At 60.7% G+C, this 19,897-nt stretch overlaps 1 protein-coding gene across 3 annotated transcripts in view; it reads left to right on the top strand.

The window, feature by feature from the left end:
- Positions 1–18,578: 18,578 nt before the first annotated feature.
- Positions 18,579–19,897, top strand: part of ITPR3 (inositol 1,4,5-trisphosphate receptor type 3) — a 66,840-nt gene continuing 65,521 nt past the window's right edge. For 2 of the 3 annotated variants that reach the window (XM_079781015.1, XM_079781014.1), the window contains exon 1: positions 18,580–18,990. In XM_079781015.1, the coding sequence (XP_079637141.1) occupies positions 18,902–18,990 (89 nt within the window). In that variant the 5' untranslated portion in view covers positions 18,580–18,901. Of the gene's footprint in view, positions 18,991–19,897 lie in introns of all 3 variants that reach the window. The other variant, XM_079781013.1, reaches the window with a different exon arrangement.

Below are 19,897 nucleotides of genomic sequence, written 5' to 3'. Positions count from 1 at the left end.
GCTCTTCTCATGGCTGGTCTGGCCTGCTCCATGGGCACCCCCACCCCCACCCCACGGCTAGCCTGACCCTACTGCAGAGCTGAAGTTCAATATCAGAACATGGCGGCCTCTCTCAATCACGTGACTGATAACAGTTGCTTGTTGGGTGGATGGCGTGTGCGTGGGGTGGTGCAGGGAGACTGCAGTGACTGGCCTGTCCCTGCCCAGCCTAGCCCAGCCGGCGAGGGGAATGAATGCTTGTCCCTGCCCCTTCTAGCCCCAGACCATGAGAGCGCAGGTGCCTGGCTCAGCCTGGGGCTGGGGGCTGCCTGGCTCAGCCTGGGGCCGGGGGCTGCCTGGCTCAGCTGAGGGGCTGAGAGGCCGTGGGCTGCCTGGCTCAGCTGAGGGGCTGGGGGCTGCCTGGCTCAGCTGAGGGGCTGAGGGGCTGAGGGGCTGGGGGCTGCCTGGCTCAGCTGAGGGGCTGAGGGGCTGGGGGCTGCCTGGCTCAGCTGAGGGGCTGGGGCTGCCTGGCTCAGCTGAGGGGCTGGGGGCTGCCTGGCTCAGCTGAGGGGCTGAGGGGCTGGGGGCTGCCTGGCTCAGCCTGGGGCTGGGGGCTGCCTGGCTCAGCCTGGGGCTGGGGGCTGCCTGGCTCAGCCTGGGGCTGGGGGCTGCCTGGCTCAGCCGGGGGCTGGGGGCTGCCTGGCTCAGCTGAGGGGCTGAGGGGCTGGGGGCTGCCTGGCTCAGCTGAGGGGCTGAGGGGCTGGGGGCTGCCTGGCTCAGCTGAGGGTCTGAGGGGCTGGGGGCTGCCTGGCTCAGCCGGGGGCTGGGGGCTGCCTGGCTCAGCTGAGGGGCTGAGGGGCTGGGGGCTGCCTGGCTCAGCTGAGGGGCTGGGGGCTGCCTGGCTCAGCTGAGGGGCTGGGGGCTGCCTGGCTCAGCCTGGGGCTGGGGGCTGCCTGGCTCAGCTGAGGGGCTGAGAGGCTGGAGGCTGCCTGGCTCAGCTGAGGGGCTGGGGGCTGCCTGGCTCAGCTGAGGGGCTGAGAGGCTGGGGGCTGCCTGGCTCAGCCTGGGGCCGGGGGCTGCCTGGCTCAGCTGAGGGGCTGAGAGGCTGGGGGCTGCCTGGCTCAGCGTGGGGCTGGGGGTGCCTGGCTCAGCCTGGGGCCGGGGGCTGCCTGGCTCAGCTGAGGGGCTGAGAGGCTGGAGGCTGCCTGGCTCAGCTGAGGGGCTGGGGGCTGCCTGGCTCAGCTGAGGGGCTGAGAGGCTGGGGGCTGCCTGGCTCAGCTGAGGGGCTGGGGGCTGGAGGCCAGTCTGGGCTGCCCTGAGTCAGCGGGAAGCAGCCTGTGGACGTAGGACTCACCTGTGCTCTAGTGCTTTCCCCAGAGACCTGGCTGCGGGGAAGGCTGGTTGCGCCTAGACCCCTGCTCTCCCCTGCGGGGACCCCAGAGGACACCTCTCCTTCCCTTCCTGACCAGCCCCCACCTGGGGCCAGCTGTGCCTGGGGTGGGGAGCCCTGGGGCCCGGAGCACAGCAGGACGGAGCCTCGTCCCCTTCCTGGCTGCTCTGGGAGGGGCCCGCCTGGGCGCCTGGGTCCAGGCCGGCACCACAGTGGGTCAGGGCAGGCCGGGCCCTCGGCTCAGGCTATGAGGAGTGAGGGGCAGGGCCCTGGCTCAAAGAGGGGGACTCTGCTCCTTCCTGTCAAGTGAAGGCCATGCCACCTCTGTGTCCACCCCCACCCGCTTCCCACGACCCACAGAGAGGAAGGTGGAGTGGAGGGGCAGGATGGGGGCGGCTGCCGAGGCAGGAGCAGGAAGCGGGCACGGCAGGGCCTGGCCGGCCTCTCGGGGTCCTGGGCCTGGCTGTGGATGGGTGGCGAGGGCGGTGGGGACGGGGCTGGGGCTGTGCTGTGGGAAGGCCGGGCCGAGCGCGCAGGGCCGGGCTCAGGCTCACTCGGCGTGGAGAGGCCCTGCATGTCCGAAAGGCTTCGAGGGACCCGCAGGCGCATCTGTGGGTCAGACCTGGGCACTGGGTGGCATTTACAGTTGCTGTCCCGTGCCAGGTGGGCGCTGCTGTGCTCAGGGTGAGAGGGCTCTGAAACCCGTGAGGGTGCCTCTTTCTAACTGGCTCAAATCGGGGGGAGGGGGCAAACCAGCTGTTTTCCAGGTAAGAAATGAGATGGGGAGCAGACAGGCAGAGGGGAGGGCCGGGCTGGCTGCAGGCAGGCCCCACACTCTGGATCTCAGTTCCTACACCCGTGAAATGGGAGAATCGCGGCTCCTGTGGGCTGAAGGAAGTGCTGTGTGGCCTGGAATAAGCATTCATTAAGCATCTACTATACCCCGTCCCTATTCCAGGCACGAGGAGCAGAGCAGTGAACAAAACTAAAGAGCCTTCCCTTTTCTGAGCGTTTATCATTTCCAGGGAGATAAACAATAAGCGTCAGCTGTCAGGAAGGGACAAGTGTGATGAGAGATGAGGCAGGGCAACGGAGTGCTGTTTCAGACAGGACGGGGTGTGCAAGCAGGAGCGCCAGGGAGGGCGGGAGCGAGGGGTGTGGGGCGGCCTCACAGCAGGGGCTTGGCATGTGCAAATGTCCTGTGGCAGGAGCAGCTGGTGGGCTGAGGACCAGGGGGACCTGTGTGGCTGGAAGGGGAGCCAGAAGGAAGGGGAAATGGAGCACTTGGCTGAGCTGACATTTTATCAGTGAGAAGTGACGAGATGTGGTTTACCTTCTAAAGTCTCCCTTGGGCCCTGGCCGGGCAGCTCAGTTGGTTAGTGTCGTCCTGACAGGCCAAGGTTGCGGGTTCCATCCCATCAGGGCACATACAGGCAGCAACCAGTGGATGCATCACTAAGTGGAACAACGAACTGATGCCTCTCTCTCTCTCTCTCTCTCTCTCTCTCTCTCTCTCTCTCTCTCTCTCTCAAAAAAAAAAAAAATCAATTAAAAAAACCTCTCCCCTGAGTGGGGAACAGGTGCGGGGAGCCGGCGGGGGGGCGGGGGGGAGTGGAGCAGGGCGGCCCCTTGGGAGGCTCGGGCTGCGGGGGGAGGTGGGTCGCACTAGGAGCACCTTTGCACCTTGTGCAGTGGAATACCCACCCCTGCACCAGAGGCTGGAGAGGAAGAGGGGTGACCTTGGGGTGTGGGGCCCCAGAAGGTCCCATTGAAGGCAAGTGGACAGCTGATCATGTGTGGGCAACTTCGGCGTGTGTGTGTGTGTGTGTGTGTGTGTGTGTGTGTGTGTGTGAGAGAGAGAGAGAGAGAGAGAGAGAGAGAGAGAGAGAGAGACAGGCGGCAGGGGGCGGGGAGGCGGCAGGGGGTGGTTGGCACCAGCAGGCTGTGTGCTCGCTGATGCGAAGCAAATGCGTCCCCGGAGGACAGGCCGGGCCAGCGTGGGAGCCCGTGAACCCTGGTGCTTCCACTCCCTGCGGCCCTCGCCCTGACCCCGGGCGGGCCGGCCCAGGCTGGAGCTGGGGCGCGTCTGCTGATTTAACCTGCCCGTAGACCAAGGATCACAGTCACCTCTCGCGCGAAATTCACAGCCGGGGCGGGGGCGGGGGTAACAACAGACCCCAACAACAAAAATCGGGTGATGTTGCTGTAACACAGGTTTGGAGACTGCGGACAGGACGGACGAGGAGCAGGGAGGCACCCCCGGGCCTCGGGGAGGAGGCTTGTGGTTTGGGCCTGCAGGAGGAGAGGGGGGATTTGACAGGCGAAGGGAAGGGGCAGGCATGCCTGCCAGGGCACAGCCTGCACTGTGACCCCCTGTCCACCTCTCCACCTGAGACAGGACCACCTGCCCCCCCCCCCCCCGCCCCTCCCGTCACTGGCTTGTTCAGGCCACCCCCTCACGTTTAACCCTTTGCTCCCTGCCCTCCACCCCTCTTCACACTTGCATTCTCAGGGCTTTGCTGGGGCCCAAACCCAGCCACAGCTTCCCCATCCTCTCAGGCCTCTGCCCATCACTGCCAGGCTCCCCCGCTGCCCTCGCCCGCCCCCACCCATTCTGTAGAGCTCAGCTCCCCAGCCCGTCCCGAGTCCTCGCCGCTCCCAGGCTAGGGGACCAAGGGGACCCGCTCTCCCCTGCCCTGGACGGACAGACACACGGTGAGGGCCGGCCTGGGGACTAGTCCCCCTGTCTGAAATGTCCCGCATGGCGGCTCAGCGTGGAATGGGAGGGAGGGCAGGAGGAGGGGCGCGCTGCAGCGCTGGAGAGGCAGCAGGGCCTGGCATTTACCCTCAGGCCGTGGGGTAAAGCTGGGAGGGTGGCATGGGAGGGTGCACCGGGGAGGATGGAGCAGGGGCAGGGGCTTCAGGACGCTGTCACAAGTGTCCCAGTGAGAGGGGCTGAGCCTGCGCTGGGACGGGGGGGGGGGGGGGGGCAGGAGGGGTAGACAGGAGGGCCCTCGGGCAGTGGATCTCAGCCGGGCAGTTCTGTCTGCCGGGCAACATCTGGAGACATTTTTGGTTTGTCACACTCGGGGGGGGGGGGGGGGGGGGGTGCTGCCAGCATCTCCTGGGCAGAGGCCGCTATTGTGGGCTTCCTCGCCTCCAAAGGCACTGGGAGGGTTAAACGGGTCAATACGTGATCAGTATTTAACCAATATTTAGAAATGTTAAGCACAAGGTAACAGGAGCTACTGTGACTTTAAAACATCAATCCTCTGTTCCAAGTTCTGTACTGGCTCCCCATCGCCCAGGTGAGACCTAAAGCTCTGCCGAGACCCCACGTCCAGCTCCTTCCCCGAGTCCCTCTCCCCTCCTCACCTCCCCCCCCCCACCCCGCGTCCCGCTTCCCCCACCACGTCCGGCTCCCTCTCCACCCCCCCCTCCCTCTCCATCCCCATCCCCACCTCCTGCTGACCCCTTGCTCTGTGTGCTGGGGCCAAAGACCACACTCAGCCTACTCCTGCCTCAGGGCCTTTGCACCTGCTGTTGCTGCCACCTGGAGGCTCTGCCCCAGGAATTCATGTGATCCACTTCCTCACCTCCTTGAGGTCTTTGTTTAGCTGTCACCTTCTGGGGGGGGAGGGGAGGTATTTATAATCACTTATGTTTAAAAAACCCCACCTTCCCTCTCCCCACAACCGGCTGTCTTCTGTGCCCCTGCGCTGCCTGCCTGGCCCTGGACATGGCACCGCTGGCCCAGGCAGATGGCCAGGCCTGAACAAAGTGTCCTTTGCTGGCAATAGCTGCCCCTTCCAGGAAGTGCCTGAGGGCCTGGGCGGGCTCTGGAGGGGCGCAGGGCTGGCTGGGCAGTCACCTGCCCAGAGAGCAGCAGAGGAGCAAGAGGCAGGGCCAGAGGCCAGGCAGGCTCCTGCCCACCTCCAGTTCCAGCACACACCGCTCCTCACTCACCAACCGATCTTGACCGAGAGCCTGCTGGGGGCACAGCTGTGCCCAAGTCCCCGCCCTGGTGGGCATGAGGGAGACCGGTGGCAGGCTGCCACACCGGGACCCGGCCCGCCGTGGGCACTCGGCCTGGGATGCTGTGGGCTGGGCTGGGGCTGGAAGCCGAGAGCCGCTTCTGAGACCATGGGGACAGGCGGGGCACCGAAGGGGCATCTCGCCTCCTGGCCTCAGGGAGGGTTTGGGGGGCCATGGGCTTATTCAGGCTTCCCCGACACCCCCAGTCCCCCTCTCCACCTCCCCCCATCCGCAGGTGTTTCCATGGCTGACTGTGCTGCTTGGAAGCTGCCAATGGTTCCTATTGATTGGCCACAGCTCAGCTTCTCAAGGGCCCTGAACCCCAAGGCCCCAGAACCAGAGTCCCAGCCCCTCCCACCCCCACAGGACCCCTTCTTGCTCAAGACACACTCTTGACTTGGCCCCGCCCTCCCGAAGCCCATCCCTCCTCGTGGTCCTGCCTCGACTTTCCCATGGGGCCTGCCAAGCCTGTGTCCTCAGTCACAGAGCGTAATACCTTCTACAGGGTACAGGAGCCCTCTCACATGCGTGCGCGCGCACACACACACACACACACACACACACTCAAATACCCTGGGGCACGTCCCAGACCCACCCCAGACCTCCCCACGCTGCTGCCCGGTCCTGCTCAGGGCCTGAGGACGCCTGGCCTTCGCTGTGACGGACAGGCATGAGGGCAGAGGCAGGTGCTGAGCTCTCAATTCTCAGGGCCTCAGTGTTCAGATCTGTAGAGTGGGTGCTGGCTTGAGTTTAAAAACAAGGCCCAGCATCCTTTGGCACACTTCCGGGGAGGGATGGGCTTTGTCCTTCTCCTTGGAATTTGGGAGGGCTGTGACTGGCTCCATCAACAAAGGACAGTGGCAGTGACACCAGGTGACTGTGGAGGCCACGTTATAAAAGGCCACACAGGTTCCACCTGCTTCTCTTGGAACCCTTGCTCTGGGATAAGCCTGCCCGCGCCCGCCGGGTAGGGAGTCAAATGGCCCTGAGACCCAGCTGCAGGCACCCAGCGCAGCTCTTCTCCACAGTCCCGCCCCCATCGCCTCGGCCCCGCCCCCAGCTCCCACCGAGCCAGCCTGCCAGCCAGGAGGCAGCCAGCCTTCCAGAGGACTCCAGCCCCAGCCAACATCTGACAGCAATCACACGAGACCCCAGCGGGAGCTGCCAGCCAGGCCCTCCCCCAGTTCTCGACCCAGAAAACCATGAGCAAAATAAAATGGCTATTGTTTCACTCCACTAAGTTTTGTAGCAACAGTAATCAGAACACTGCCCCACACCTTTCCTGCTTCTTCTGTCGGTTCCCTTCCCACCTGGTGTCCAAGGCGAAGGCCTCCTGGACAGGGAGGGTCCAGGGCTGGAGCTCAGGACCCACGGGGAGCTGGCCCACCTGTCCCCGGAAGGGCTGGCCGACCCTGGGAGTGGCCAGCCAAGCCTCTGTTAACGTAAAAAATAACATTGAAACCTGTAAAGAATGTTTGTGAGTTTATTTGGGCCAAACTGTCGACATATGCTGGGAAGCAGAACCTCAACGAATTGCGGTAATGCTCTGGAGAATGGCGGGTTACATCTGTATTTATTCATTGCAATCAAAGGAAGGGACGTAGGTGGGTTACATGAAATCCATTGGTGATAGACTAGAGAAGCAGAGAGGAGGGGGGGGGAGCAAAACGGTGGAGGGGTAACCCCAGGGATTGGATAAAAAGTAAAATGATGGACACATGCTCAGGTGGGTGCAGGAACAATTAATATGATAATGAAGGAATTTGTGGCATCTGTCCTGGTTGTGCCCCAAGGGGTCCAGAAAAAGGGAAGTTACAAGTTACCCAGACATTTCAAGGGTAAGTTATCATAGATGCAAAAAGACAGACAGGCTCAGTTAAGGTAAAGGTTGATGTCAGTGAAGATACCGGCCTAGGAAGTAACTGCCCACCATCACTGCTTTAGTTAAAGTTTAATTTCAGACCGTCCTCTGTGGTTCCTTTAGGTCTCTGAGTTTGCAAGACGGCCATGCAGGCCTCCCTGAGCTGTCAGGTCAGCATGTGGCCCCTCTCCTTTCGCCTCACTCACTTCCCATCCCCGAATCTCCATCCTGGACAGCCTGGCAGTTCTCCCTGCTGTCTAACCGCTTTCCCTCCCGCTGTGCGTTGGTCTGTGGGGGCAAAGAAGGTGCTAACGAATCACGGGGCATTGGAGTCCGGGCAGCGCAGCTTCCTGTGGCCCACAGGCCGCGCCCACAGAACTGTCCTGCATGGGGAGCCGCCCCCCCCCCCCCCCCAGCTCAGGGTGGAGGGAGCCCGGAGGACGCAGAGGAAAGGTCTCTGTGGCCGCAGATGGTGGAGGCTGGAGGCACAGGCCTGGGTGGAGTCGCTGTCCCACCTGGAGGCTCCTCCCAGCCGCCGCTGAGGAGGGCCCGGGGCAGGGTCCCCAAGGGCAAAGGACCAGCCCTCTGACCTAACTCCCCGAGAACCAAGACCCTCCCAGGTCCCTGCTGTGACCTCTGCAGAGTGAAGGTTGAGCCTCCAGGCTCTGGGGTCAGGCAGGCCCGGGTTTGAGTCCCACCTGTCACTTACTAGCTGTGTGACACGGTCCCTCCCTCCCTGAGCTTTCCTTATCTGCAAAATAGGGACACGCGGCTCGCCGTAGAAGCTCCACGGACTGTAGGATGGCTGAGTTTGCTCCGGGAGGGAGCGATCCATTTGCTGTCCCCTCAGCCCTGGGAGCCCCAGTCTCCTCCTCTGTAAGATGGCAAGGATGGGGCCAGACTAATGCCCTAATGCAGCCACAGCACCACTTAGGGGTCGGCGGCAGGTGTGGGCAACCGCTGATCACTGCTTCCCCTCCAGGCTCCAGCCCCAGTGCTGGCCTTGGGGACCCTGCTCTGAGGGCCGGCTGATGTGCCCGGGCCGCTCTGGGAGTGGCTGCATTTAGAAAGAGGGTGTAGAATGACGGCAATGCCAACCAATGGAAGGAGCTGCTGAGGGGCAGGGGCCGGGGCCTTGGGGAGCCCTCACCCTACTGCCCTGTGCAGGGCCCTGCACACAGCACAGACTCAATCAAGATTTGTCCAGGGCTGGATGCTGACCTGCTCACCAGGCTGCTTGCCCCCCAAGGTCCAAGGCTGGGTCTGTTCCCTTCAAACCAGAGCGCTCCTTCCAGAGAGAAGCGGGCCCAGCGCTGACGGCCCAGACCCAGGGGCTCCTGCAGCACCCAGGCCTCAGGAAGGCTCCTGAGCCTCCTAGGCTGCCTGCCGTCTGTGGCCTGGGGGCCTGGGCGCAGTGGGCTGCACCTCCAGGCCTCAGCTAGGCTAAGTCTTCCTCTCAGGCTGGCCTGAAGCAGGGGGTGGGGGTGGGGCTGGGGCGGGGGGAGAGGCGGATGGCTCAGCCCAGGAATCCCTCTCCCCGGCTGCTCTCCATCTGGCCAGCGGCCTCCCCCGCTGCGGCTCCGGACAAGGGCTCCAGTGTCTGCTCAGCTCCAGGGCACACAGCAGCCCTTTCTCTCCACCCCGCAGAGCGCCGTGGCTGTGACCCCTCCCTGCCCTCTGGAAGGACACGGCACACCCACTGCTGCGTGACCTCTTCCTCTGAACGTCCCGGAGGCAGGGGCAAACCTGGTGTGGGAGCAGGTCTGCGTGGAGGCTGCACCCCTTCATTTTGGCCATCCGAGCTCTGGCTGGCAGCTGGACAAGGCAGTCCACAGGCCTGGGTCCTGCCCAGGTGGGCGTGGGGCGCAGCTGGCGGCCAGGGCCCAGCCCAGGTGCACTCAGCGTCATCCGTGTCTCCTGCCAGACAAAGGCTGCGCCTGCCTGGCCCTGGCCTCGGGGAGGGTTTTCACGCTGGCCCCTTTCCCGAAAGGATCCCCTTTCCTGAGTCTGGAAAGAGGAGGAACTGCCTGAGGCCCCTCTTCCTAGGGGCTCCTTCAAGCCCTGACGGGGCATCAGGATGGGCTGGCCTCACAGGCAACTGGAAACTGGAGTTAAACAGCCTCCGTGTAACCACCACCGCTTCCCAATTCAGGTGCAGAACTCGGGGGGCGGGGAGTGCAGCCCAGCTCAGCCCAGCCTCCTGTACCCTCACAGCCAGTGCCCCTAATGGACACTCAAAACGGATTGTTCTTTGGGGAGGGGACTCGGGGGCCTGATTTGTGGAGAACTCAATAAAACCTTCTGTCTCATACCTGTCCCCTGCTTGGTCGTCCTATAAAACAAGTTCCACTGTCAGGTTGTCATTTTTTAGAAGCTCAAGCACGTCTCTTTTTAAAAATGTTTGTATTGATTTTAGAGCGGGAGGAGGGAGAGGGAGAGAGAAACGTGGATTGGCTGCCTCGTGCACGCGCCCTATCGGGGTCGGAACGGCCACCCGGGCAGGTGGCTGGACCAGAAATGGAACTGGCTACCTTTTGGTGCGTGAGAGGACGCTCAACCCACTGGGCCGCACCGGCCAGAGCTCCAGCGCTTCTTTACTGAGAGCCCTGAAGACTACGAAAATAAAGACAATAAAGAGAATATCTGCTGACTGAGCTGAGTGTTTTACAAAGTAGTTACTTATGCTAGATGGTCTCCATTCAGCCCCCAGGCCCACTGACCTCTCCTGAGCGGGCTCTGTGTCCTGGGAGGCCGCCCTGAATTCCCTGGGCTCCTTGCCCTCTGAGCCAGTGGGCGGCACTGGTAAGAGGAGGAGAGAGCCTGCGGTGGTGGTTCTGCTGATCCTTGTCCGGCTGGGGGCCTTCAGCGGCCCGCGGCTGTGTGTGTGTGTGTGTGTGTGTGTGTGTGTGTGTGTGTACAGCTCGGCACTCTTACTGTTCACACTGAGCGAGCGAGCGAGCAAGCGCCAAGGCCGAGCCGGCGGCTGCTCTGCACACCTGGCGAGTGGCTGAGCAGGACTCTGGTCTCGTTCTAGGACTCGGCTTCGCCGGGGGCAGGGTCACACCTCACCTGCCAGCCAGCCCCTCAGGGCAGAGGAGGGGCGAAGACAGAAGAGGGCCTTGGCTTCAGGACTCCACAACCAGGGGCTTCTCCCTCAAAGGCCAGAGATAGAGGGGAGGGGATGGTGCCTTCTTCTGTGACTGGGAGGAATCCCAGCAATGGGCTCTTTATCTCTTTCTCCACCAGCCCGGGGCCACGTGTGGGGCTCAGCTGGCCGCCTTCCTGCTTGGCTTCCTCTCCTGTCCCCGGCATGTGGCGGGGGTCAGCACCGTGTGAAATAAATGATATGGCACTGAGGACTGGCGCCAACAGAACAAGTCTGTCCCCTCCAGGTTCCCCGAGAGTGTGAGAGTGAGAGTGCGTGACTGAGTGTGTGAGTGAGTGTGTGTGTGAGTGAGTGTGTGAGTGAGAATGTGTGAGTGTGTGAGTGTGAGTGAGTGTGTGAGTGAGTGTGTGAGTGAGAATGTGTGAGTGAGTGTGTGAGTGAGAATGTGTGAGTGAGAGTGTGAGAGTGAGAGTGTGTGAGTGAGTGTGTGAGTGAGAATGTGTGAGTGTGTGAGTGAGTGTGTGAGTGTGTGAGTAAGTGTGTGAGTGTGTGTGTGAGTGAGAGTGTGTGAGTGAGGGTGTGTGAGTGAGTATAGGAGGGAGAGGAGAGTGTGTGAGTGAGAGTGTGTGAGTGAGGGTGTGTGAGTGAGTATAGGAGGGAGAGGAGAGTGTGTGAGTGAGAGTGTGTGAGAGTGTGAGTGAGGGTGTGTGGGTGAGTATAGGAGGGAGAGGAGAGTGTGTGAGTGAGGGTGTGTGAGTGAGTATAGGAGGGAGAGGAGAGTGTGTGAGTGAGGGTGTGTGAGTGAGGGTGTGTGAGTGAGGGTGTGTGAGTGAGGGTGTGTGAGTGAGGGTGTGTGAGTGAGGGTGTGTGAGTGAGGGTGTGTGAGTGAGTATAGGAGGGAGAGGAGAGTGTGTGAGTGAGAGTGTGTGAGAGTGTGAGTGAGGGTGTGTGGGTGAGGGTGTGTGAGTGAGGGTGTGTGAGTGAGGGTGTGTGAGTGAGGGTGTGTGAGTGAGGGTGTGTGAGTGAGTATAGGAGGGAGAGGAGAGTGTGTGAGGGAGAGTGAAGGCCCCTGGGTGGCAGCCCTGGCTTGGTGAGTCCTTACCGTGGGCTGGGGCCGCCCAGGGCCGCTTATGGCATGGGGAAGGAATTCTCTGGGAACCCAGCGGGCCTGGGCGGGCCCCACCCCCACCCACAGGGTGACCGGCTGGGTGGCTGCTGCACTGAGTCAGTCCTCTGGCCTGGCCCTGCCCCACCCATCCTGGCTCGGCTGCCACAGCGGAGTGAGGGGCAGAAAGGCCTTGAGAACTCCGTTCGCTGTCTGCCCCAAACACGCGATGGCACGCGGGGTCGGTCTGCCTCCCCGTCCAGCTGCGGACGGCCCGGAGGCGCCTGAAGGACAGTCAGAGCCACACCTGGGAGGCGATGTGGACTCTGTGCAAGAGGAACCTGCTAAGCCACACAGAGGAGCCGGGAGCGGGAGCAGATGGCCGGAGGCAGCTGCGTGGAGTGGGGCGTGTGGTGGAGGAGGCCCAGGGCTGCGCTGGCGCTCTCCCCACACTCCTGGCGTCTCATACGTGCCCCCGCCCTCCACACGCTGTGCTTTCCTCTGAGTCCAGGGAGAGGGTCTGAGCACCCCTCCCCGCCTGCCAGGCCCAGGCTGATGGAGAGAGACAGCAGGCGGGGCCCCTGCCGGCCTTCCTGAGGGCTCTTGGAGCTTGGGATGATGCTGTGAGCATCTTTATTCTCATTCCTTTGGGTTAGAGGTTGTACATCCACACAGAACACAACTCAAATCCTACCTAATAAAAGGGAAGTATGCAAATAACCATCACTCCACTACGCCCACGATTGGGCCGGTGGCAGGCTGGGGGCGGGACTTGGGGTGGCCAATTGGGCTGACAGGAGCGCCTCCCGATCGGAGTTCCTCTCGGGGTGGCCGATCGCGCTGGCTGGAGGCGCTCCGATCGGCGGGTGGCCAGAGGAAAACTGCTGCTGGAGGAAAACTGGTGCCGGCAGCCAGGTGAAGGAAGGTCTATTGCACGAAACTTCATGCAACGGGCTTCTAGTGTTTAAATAAGAGATACGGTAAAAAGCACCTCCCCCCAGCCCCGCCCCGCAGTTCCTTCTCTAGGAGCCCCTGCGGCACTGGCTCCCCTGGGTCCTGTGGGACACCCCGCCATGAGTCAGGGCCGGCCTGGACCAGGCCCACTGGTTGCCATGGGGATGGTGGTAGCCTCATTCCCGGGCCTTAACAGTTCGCCACCAGGGGCGGGAGGGGTGGGGACCATCTGTTTCTCCTTTCCCACTGCTTAACGCACTTCCGGCAGCTCCCCACTTCCCACTTGGGGGACCCAGGCGCCTGACACCCCAAGCTGGCAGTCCTGCAGTCGCCCTTTATCTCTGGATATAATGTGTACGCTTTCCCCACCCGCTTTCTCCTTGAGAGCTCAATTCTACTCAGATTGCTGAGCACTTGGCCTGGCGACAGACAGAGCGCAGTGACTCAGCCTCCCGTCCAGCAGCTCCGGCCCAGGCGGAGGACCGAGAGCGGAGAGGAGAGGCCATCACAGTCCCAGGTGCCCCAGCTACAGCCTCTGCTCGTGGCGGGTGGGACATCCCACGTTCAGGGCGTGGCTCAGGGGCACACTCCTAGAGGCTGGCCGGAGGGGGAGGTAGAAGGGCCACTGGAAGAGAATTTGTTGATTCTAGGCTGTTGAGCCAGCAATTCCGCTCTCTAAGTTCTCACTATAGAAGAGAGGTTTTCAAACCGTTGACAGGTACCCTCAATAGCACACACTGTCCCAGAATACACGCACCACTTTCTCCGTAATATCACCCGCATGATGCGTGATGCACGCTGATATTTTCTAATCAATTCCGAGTATTAAAAATGCTGGTCTTGCCCAGCCAGCAGAGCTCAGTGGTCGAGTATCAATCTATGAACCAGGAGATCATGGTTCGATTTTCGGTTCTCGGTCTGGGCCTGGGTTGCGGGCTCGGTCCCCAGTGTGCGGGAGCCAGCCGACCGATAATTCTCTCGTTGTTGATGCTTTTTTCTCTCTCCCTCTCCCTTCCTCTGTGAAATCAATAAAATATATATATATATAAAAAGCTGATCTTCACCCACTAACTTAATTTCATGACTCATTAGTGCATCTCAATCCATAGTTTGAACAATGCTGCCCTACAGATACTCATGTGTAGGAACAAAGAGGCAAGAATGTTTACTGCAACATGAGAGAGCAAAAACTTAGGGCTTTGATGGTTACCGACAAAATGGGTCAACAAATCGTGATGTGGTCAGGACGCGGCCTATCGCAGGTCAGCATGACTGGAAGGTACACGCAGAGCGGTGCCATGCGTGTGAAATGGAGAGCCCTGAGGGAGATGGCACACACTGCTAGGGGAACACAGCACTGCATGAACGACCCCACCAAGTCAGGGCAGTGGTTAGCGCTGGGGCAGTTAGGGAGGAGGGCGTAAGGAACTTCAACTGAATTTTAAGGTTTCATTTTTTAAAAATATATTTTATTGATTTTAGAGAGGAAGGGAGAGGAAGAGAGAGATAGAAACATCAATGATGAGAGAGAATCATTGACTGGCTGCCTCCTGCATGCCCTCTCCTAGGGATCAAGCCCGAAACCCAGCCATGTGCCCTTGGCCAGAATCGAACCCGGGACCCTTCAGTCCGCAGGCCGATGCTCTATCTATCCATTAAGCCAAACCAGCCAGGGCTAAGGTTTCATTTCTTAAAAATATGTTGAGCCTTAGCCAATTTGGCTCAGCTTGTGGACTGAAGGGTCCCAGGTTCGAATCTGGTCAAGGGCACATGCCTGGGTTGCAGGCTTGATCCCTAGTAGGGGGCGTGCAGGAGGCAGGAGCTTGGGGGTGAGAGAGTGTGTGAGTGTCAAGGAGCAGGAGGCGAGGCATGCTGGAGGTTTATCAAACTGCAGTTTGCATCAATTCTCTCTCATCATTGATGTTTCTACCTCTCGCTCCCTCTCCATTCCTCCCTGAAATAAATAAAAATATATTTAAAAAATATGTTGAAACAAAATTTGAAAAATATTAAGATTTAACAAAACTGGAGGGAAGATACAGGGCACTCACTATATTTTAAATATATTATTTTTAGTTAATATTATTACTTGTTGAAACATTTCATCAAGATTTACAAAGTTGGCACTCCATTACATCAGGGAAGGAGACTTTATCCTGACCATGGGGACTAGAGGGGAAAGCAGGGAGGGCTCATGAGCCAGGACAGGGACAGGAGTGGCTGAGCGCCTGGGGAAATGGATGACACACCCAGTCCTTCCTGCCCGGGATGCAGTGCTGACGGCTTTGTCCACTTCCCTCACATGCTGGTACCACACTCTCCTCCTTTAACATATGAGGAAACAGACTGAGGACTGTCGCTGGGAAGTGGCAGGGCTGGGACTTGACCCTAGACCTATGAGAGTCAGCGCCTGGTTTTTTGAGCTGTTGACGGTGTAAACAATAATATAAAGTTTATATTATAAACCAAGCCACTTTATTATTTATAAATTTATTTATTTTTAAACGAAGCCACTGTAAAATGGAGCCGGAGCTGCCACCCCAGAGGAACTGCGTTGTGTGTCCTAGACCCGGAGCCTTGGAGGGTTAAAGCAGGGCATAAAGCAGGCTTTGCACTGCGCCTGAGCAACCTTGTTTCCCAAAGAACCTTGCAAAGATAACAAGAAAGCAAATATGACTCCCGGACTGAAACTTAAAAACATTGTTTAGGATTCATGTCACTATGTTAGCTTATCTGAACCAATAGAAACACCTTCTTCTATGGATGTAATTATTCCCTTTTTCTTTTTTAAAATATATACTAGAGGCCTGGTGCAGGAAATTCATGCAGGGGAAGGGGGTCCCTCAGCCTGGCTTGCACCCTCTCAAAATTGGGAACCCCTCAGGGGATGTCCGACTGCCAGTTTAGGCCCTATCCTGGTAGTCAGACATCCCTCTCTCAACCCAGGGCCGATGGCTCCTAACCGCTCACCTGCCTGCCTGCCTGATCGCCCCCAACCACTCTGCCTGCCTGCTTCATCGCCCCTAACCACTTGCCTGCCTGCCTGATTGATCCTAACTGCTTGCCTGCCTGCCTGACCACCCCTAACTGCTTCTGCCTTGGCCCCCGCTGCCTCGGCTTCGTCTGGAAGGACATCCAGAATGATGTCCAGAAGGTCATTCCGCTGTCTGGTCTAATTAGCATATTACCCTTTTATCATTATAGATTATTTTATTGATTTCAGAGATGAAGGGAGAGGGAGAGATAGAAACATCAATGATGAGAGAGAATTGATAGGCTGCCTCCTGCCCACCCCTTACTGGGGATCAAGCCCAGGGATCGAGCCCACAACCTGAGCAATGTGCCCTTGACCAGAATCGAACCTGGGACCCTTTAGTTAGTCCACAGGCCAACGCTCTAGTCACTGAGCAACACCAGCCAGGGCCCTTTCCCTTTTTCATAAATGCCTTTGTCTCCTACTTGGGCTTCTGCCTGAGTCACTGCATCCTGAATAGCTCTTCTTACTGACCTCAACTACATGCTGCTGCCTCTCACTTGAAAGCCTTTATTTTTAGGTTAACATGTCTGCGGAGGGTGCAGGGGGGGAAGGCGGGACGGACTGGGCCTGGAGTGCAGAGCGAGGGCATGCAGGCTATTCTGCGGGGGATGAGGAGGTACCGGAGGGTTTCAAGCAGGAGAGCAGGGAGTGAACTATTTGGAGCTGTGTCATCTGTTTCTTAATTTTTTTTAACCCACTGAACCTTTCTTTATTTTCTTTCTTTCTTTTTTAAATATATTTTTATTGATTTCAGAGAGGAAGGGAGAGGGAGAGAGAGAGATAGAAACATCAATGAAGAGAGAGAATCACCAGCGACCCCGTCATGTGCCTTTGGCCAGAATTGAACCCGGGACCCCTAAGTCCATAGGCTGACGCTCTATCCACTGTGCCAAACCGGCTAGGGCTGCTGCTTTTTAAAAAATATTGAATCTTCCTTTAAACAAAATCTCTCTCAGAACTCAGATATACAAAGGCGCTTACAGTGAAGTTGATTTGGCAGAAGCAGGTGACCAGGGCCTGGAGCCGAGGGGTGGCTCCTCTGGGAACACAGCACGGACGCCATGTTCCAGAAAGATACCCAGGAGCAGTGGGGGAGGCCGGCGGCGAGGCCCTGCTGGCGGCTTCTCGGTCAGGTCAGGTGGGAGTTGTGCTCCCCTCTGGCTCCTGTGGTGGGTGGAGGGATGGAGGGTCAGGGCACTCCCAGGCGGGGGTGGAGGGAGAAGCCGTGGGGTGAGCTGTGGGTGGGATAGGCCACAGCTGGTAGGCCTACTAGCTGAGAGACCTTGGCTGGTTCTGGAACCTTCTTTTGAGACTCAGGAGAGGAAGGACGTGGGGCCTGGATGCGGCTGGGACTAGGACAGCACGTGTCCTGCGTGCAGCCCCGGGAGAGAGTACTTCTAGAACCTCCCTCTTCATCCTCGATGTCTTGATCAGAGTCCGGTGCCCGCAGAGGCCTGGCACATAGTAGGCCCTCACTATATGCTTATGGGATGGATGCATACGCTCCTGGAGGAAGCCAGTGGAGGCCTGACTGCGGGGAGCGAGCGAGCCTGTGCCAGGCCGGCCCTTCCCAGCAGGGCCCAGGGGCGGACAGCGCAGTCCAGGGCCGAGTGGGGTCCTGGAGAGGAGACCAGGGGGCTGGGAGTCGGGGGCTGGGCTTCGGCTCCAGTGGCCACGAACCCGCCCTGTGACCTTCTGCGCCTTCTGTGGGCTTTGGCCATCTCTTTTTGGCAGAGTGGTCTGGATGGGGTTTATCAAACTGCAGTTTGCAACCCATTTGGCACATTTGAAAAAGCAATCGGTATTAAAAAACAAAACAAATCCCTGAACAAGAACAGAAAATATCAGAGTGCATCGAGGTCATAAGGGTAGGTATTGTTTTGAGCAACTATTGTTTCACTTATATATAGATGGAGGTGTGGGCTGTCTGATGTAAAACTTATTTGATACTGTGGTGCTGGTGAAAAGCGGTAAGCCACGGAGCCAGCCATCCTGGAGGGGGTCCTTCCCTCCCACATTTTGGGGGTCTTCCCGAGGTCACACACCCAGGGACTCCTCTCCCTCCCCCTGAGTCAGCAGCTGCCTCGCGCCCTGCGCCGCCTCGCCCCTCCCGCCTGCCTCTTCCTGCTTGAGTCTTTCGTCCCTCCTCCCTCTCTCCCAGGGACAAGCCTCCTGCTTCCCAGGAAGTCGGGATGGGGGTTCCCAAGGAAGTCAGTGTGATCAAATGCGGGTGGCACTGGGCGCTCCCGGCCAGGAGTTCAAATAAAAGTACCAGGAAGCGAACACCGGGCACCGGGCACGGAACGGAAAGTAGGCGAGCGGGCAGGCCTTCGAGAGCGAGAGCCCGGCGGCGACAGCCCGCAGAGGCCGCCGGCCTGTCCCCGCTGGCAAGGTGCGCTGTTCCCCAGCGAAGGCGCTCTCTCCCCCCTCCTCCCTTTGGAAAAGGAAAGACCGAGAGAACCACGAAGTTTGGAGCCAACTTCTGGAGAGGGAGCGGCTGAACTGATTCGGAAGTTGGATCTCTCTGTGCACAGGAATGCGGGGAGAAGAAAACAAAACCCACCCATTGCTTCATTTCCCCTCCCAGCCCAGCACTCTCTATTGTGCAACGAGAGGCTCTCCACGTGGGGAAAAATGAAGCCCGGTTTGCGCCGCGCAGGAACGAGAGCGCCCCGGGGCGCGAGCCCGCGCTCGGCGGGGAGCGAAGGCGGCGCGGCGGGCGGCCGAGGGCTCCCGGGTCCTCCGCGCGGCTCCGCGCAGCGCCGCGGGGCGACGGGCTGTCCCTCCCGCGGTGCCGCCCCGGCTCTCCGTGGCCCGAGGACGGAGACGTAGATGATGCGGGAACCCGGAGGCAGGCAGCCCCGCCGAGGCCGGGCCTCCCGGAGTGGCGGTGCCGCGGGGACTTTTTGGAGCTGGAACTCCGTCCCGGGAGGCGGCTGGAACCCGGCTCTCCTCCGAGTTTCCCCGGGCGGGCGTCTCGCTCGGCGTCCGGAGGCCGAGCCCGGACGCTCGGGGGGCGCGGGCACAGGAGGCGGGCCGGCGCACGTGGGTGCCGGGGGCGGGCCGCGCGGGGCGCGGGGGGGCCGGGTGTGGTTTCCCCGCCTCCCGGGCGGGATTTGCATGTGTGTGTGGCAGCCCCAGACTTCCTGCTCCTTCTACGCGGCAGGTACGCGCCGGCCGGGTCGGCGGGCTGGCGGGCGGCGGGCGCGCCAAGACGCGGGCACCTCCTCACCCGGACGCCAGCGCCGGCTCCCGGCCGCGCCGCGCCGCCTTCCGCTCCGGGGCCACTAGCCCTCCCGGCCGCGCCGAGCGCCCCGCTCCGAGGTGGGGACGCGCCCCTGCCCGCCCTCGCGGCCACCTCCGTCCTCGGCGCAGAGCCCCGCCTGGAGCCCCCGCGCACTCCCGCCGCCCGGGCTCCCCCGAGGGCCGAAGCCATGAGCGAGATGTCCAGCTTCCTGCACATCGGAGACATCGTCTCCCTGTACGCCGAGGGCTCCGTCAACGGCTTCATCAGCACTTTGGGGTGAGTGACTTCGAGGGGGGCGCGGGTGGGGAGGTGGCGCCGTGCGGCCTGGGGCCAGGTGCGTGGGTCCCGCCTCCGGCCCCCACAGAGGACCCGGGCGTCCCCCCTTCTAGGGCAGGGCAGCGGCTCGCCTGCTGAGAGAAAGGAAGTTCAGTGTTTGCCCAGGTAGGAGCCGGTGCCCTGCCTGAGCTGGCAGGAGGCGCCCTCCTCCGCGCAGCCTCCGCCCCGACGGGCGGAGAGACTTCCTCTGCAGGTGGTCCCGGGCGGGGCCGGTGGGTGCCTGGGGCCTGAGCTGGGGAAGGGCGTCCGGGCCGGACCGGACCGGCTCTGGAGGTGGGGCGGAGCTGAGGGGGGTGGGCCGGCCCCTCCCGAGCGCGAATCCTCCAGTTGGGGACCTGGGGCACCTGTGAGAGGGCGCGCCTTTCCTCGCAGCTCTCTCCTGACTTGCCCTCGTCTGTAGGGGCGTCTTCCCTTCCAGGCGTCCCGGGGCCCTGGCCTGCTGCCCCCCTTCTCCCCGTCTCTCCCTGTCAATTTCCTGCGCAGCTCATCTGGCGCCCCTGGGTCTCTGGTCCCAGCATCTCTGAAGCGCTTTACAAATATTAATTAATTCTGGCCGCCACCCCCCAGGGTGTGGGCTGGATAAGCAGGGAATCAATTCAAGTCCCTGGAGAGGCCAGGCCTGAGGCTGGCACAGGGCGGGAGGAGGAGGCAGGGGGAAGGATTCTCTCCAGGGAGCAGTTGGGTGAGTCTGGGGTGGGGTGGATTCCCCACCTCTCCAGCCAGGCCTGGGCAGGGCCTGCTCCCTTTGCCCCATTTTCAGGATGGGGACCTGTTAGGTTTGCCACCCTCTCCTTTAGGGTAAACCCACGTCCTCTGCTGACCCTCCTCCTCCGCAGGCGACCAGCCA

The sequence above is a fragment of the Cnephaeus nilssonii genome (genome assembly GCF_951640355.1).
Source record: "Cnephaeus nilssonii genome assembly, chromosome: 9".
NCBI classification, from domain to species: Eukaryota; Metazoa; Chordata; class Mammalia; order Chiroptera; family Vespertilionidae; genus Cnephaeus; species Cnephaeus nilssonii.
This window is presented reverse-complemented; position numbering and strand designations above follow the sequence as displayed.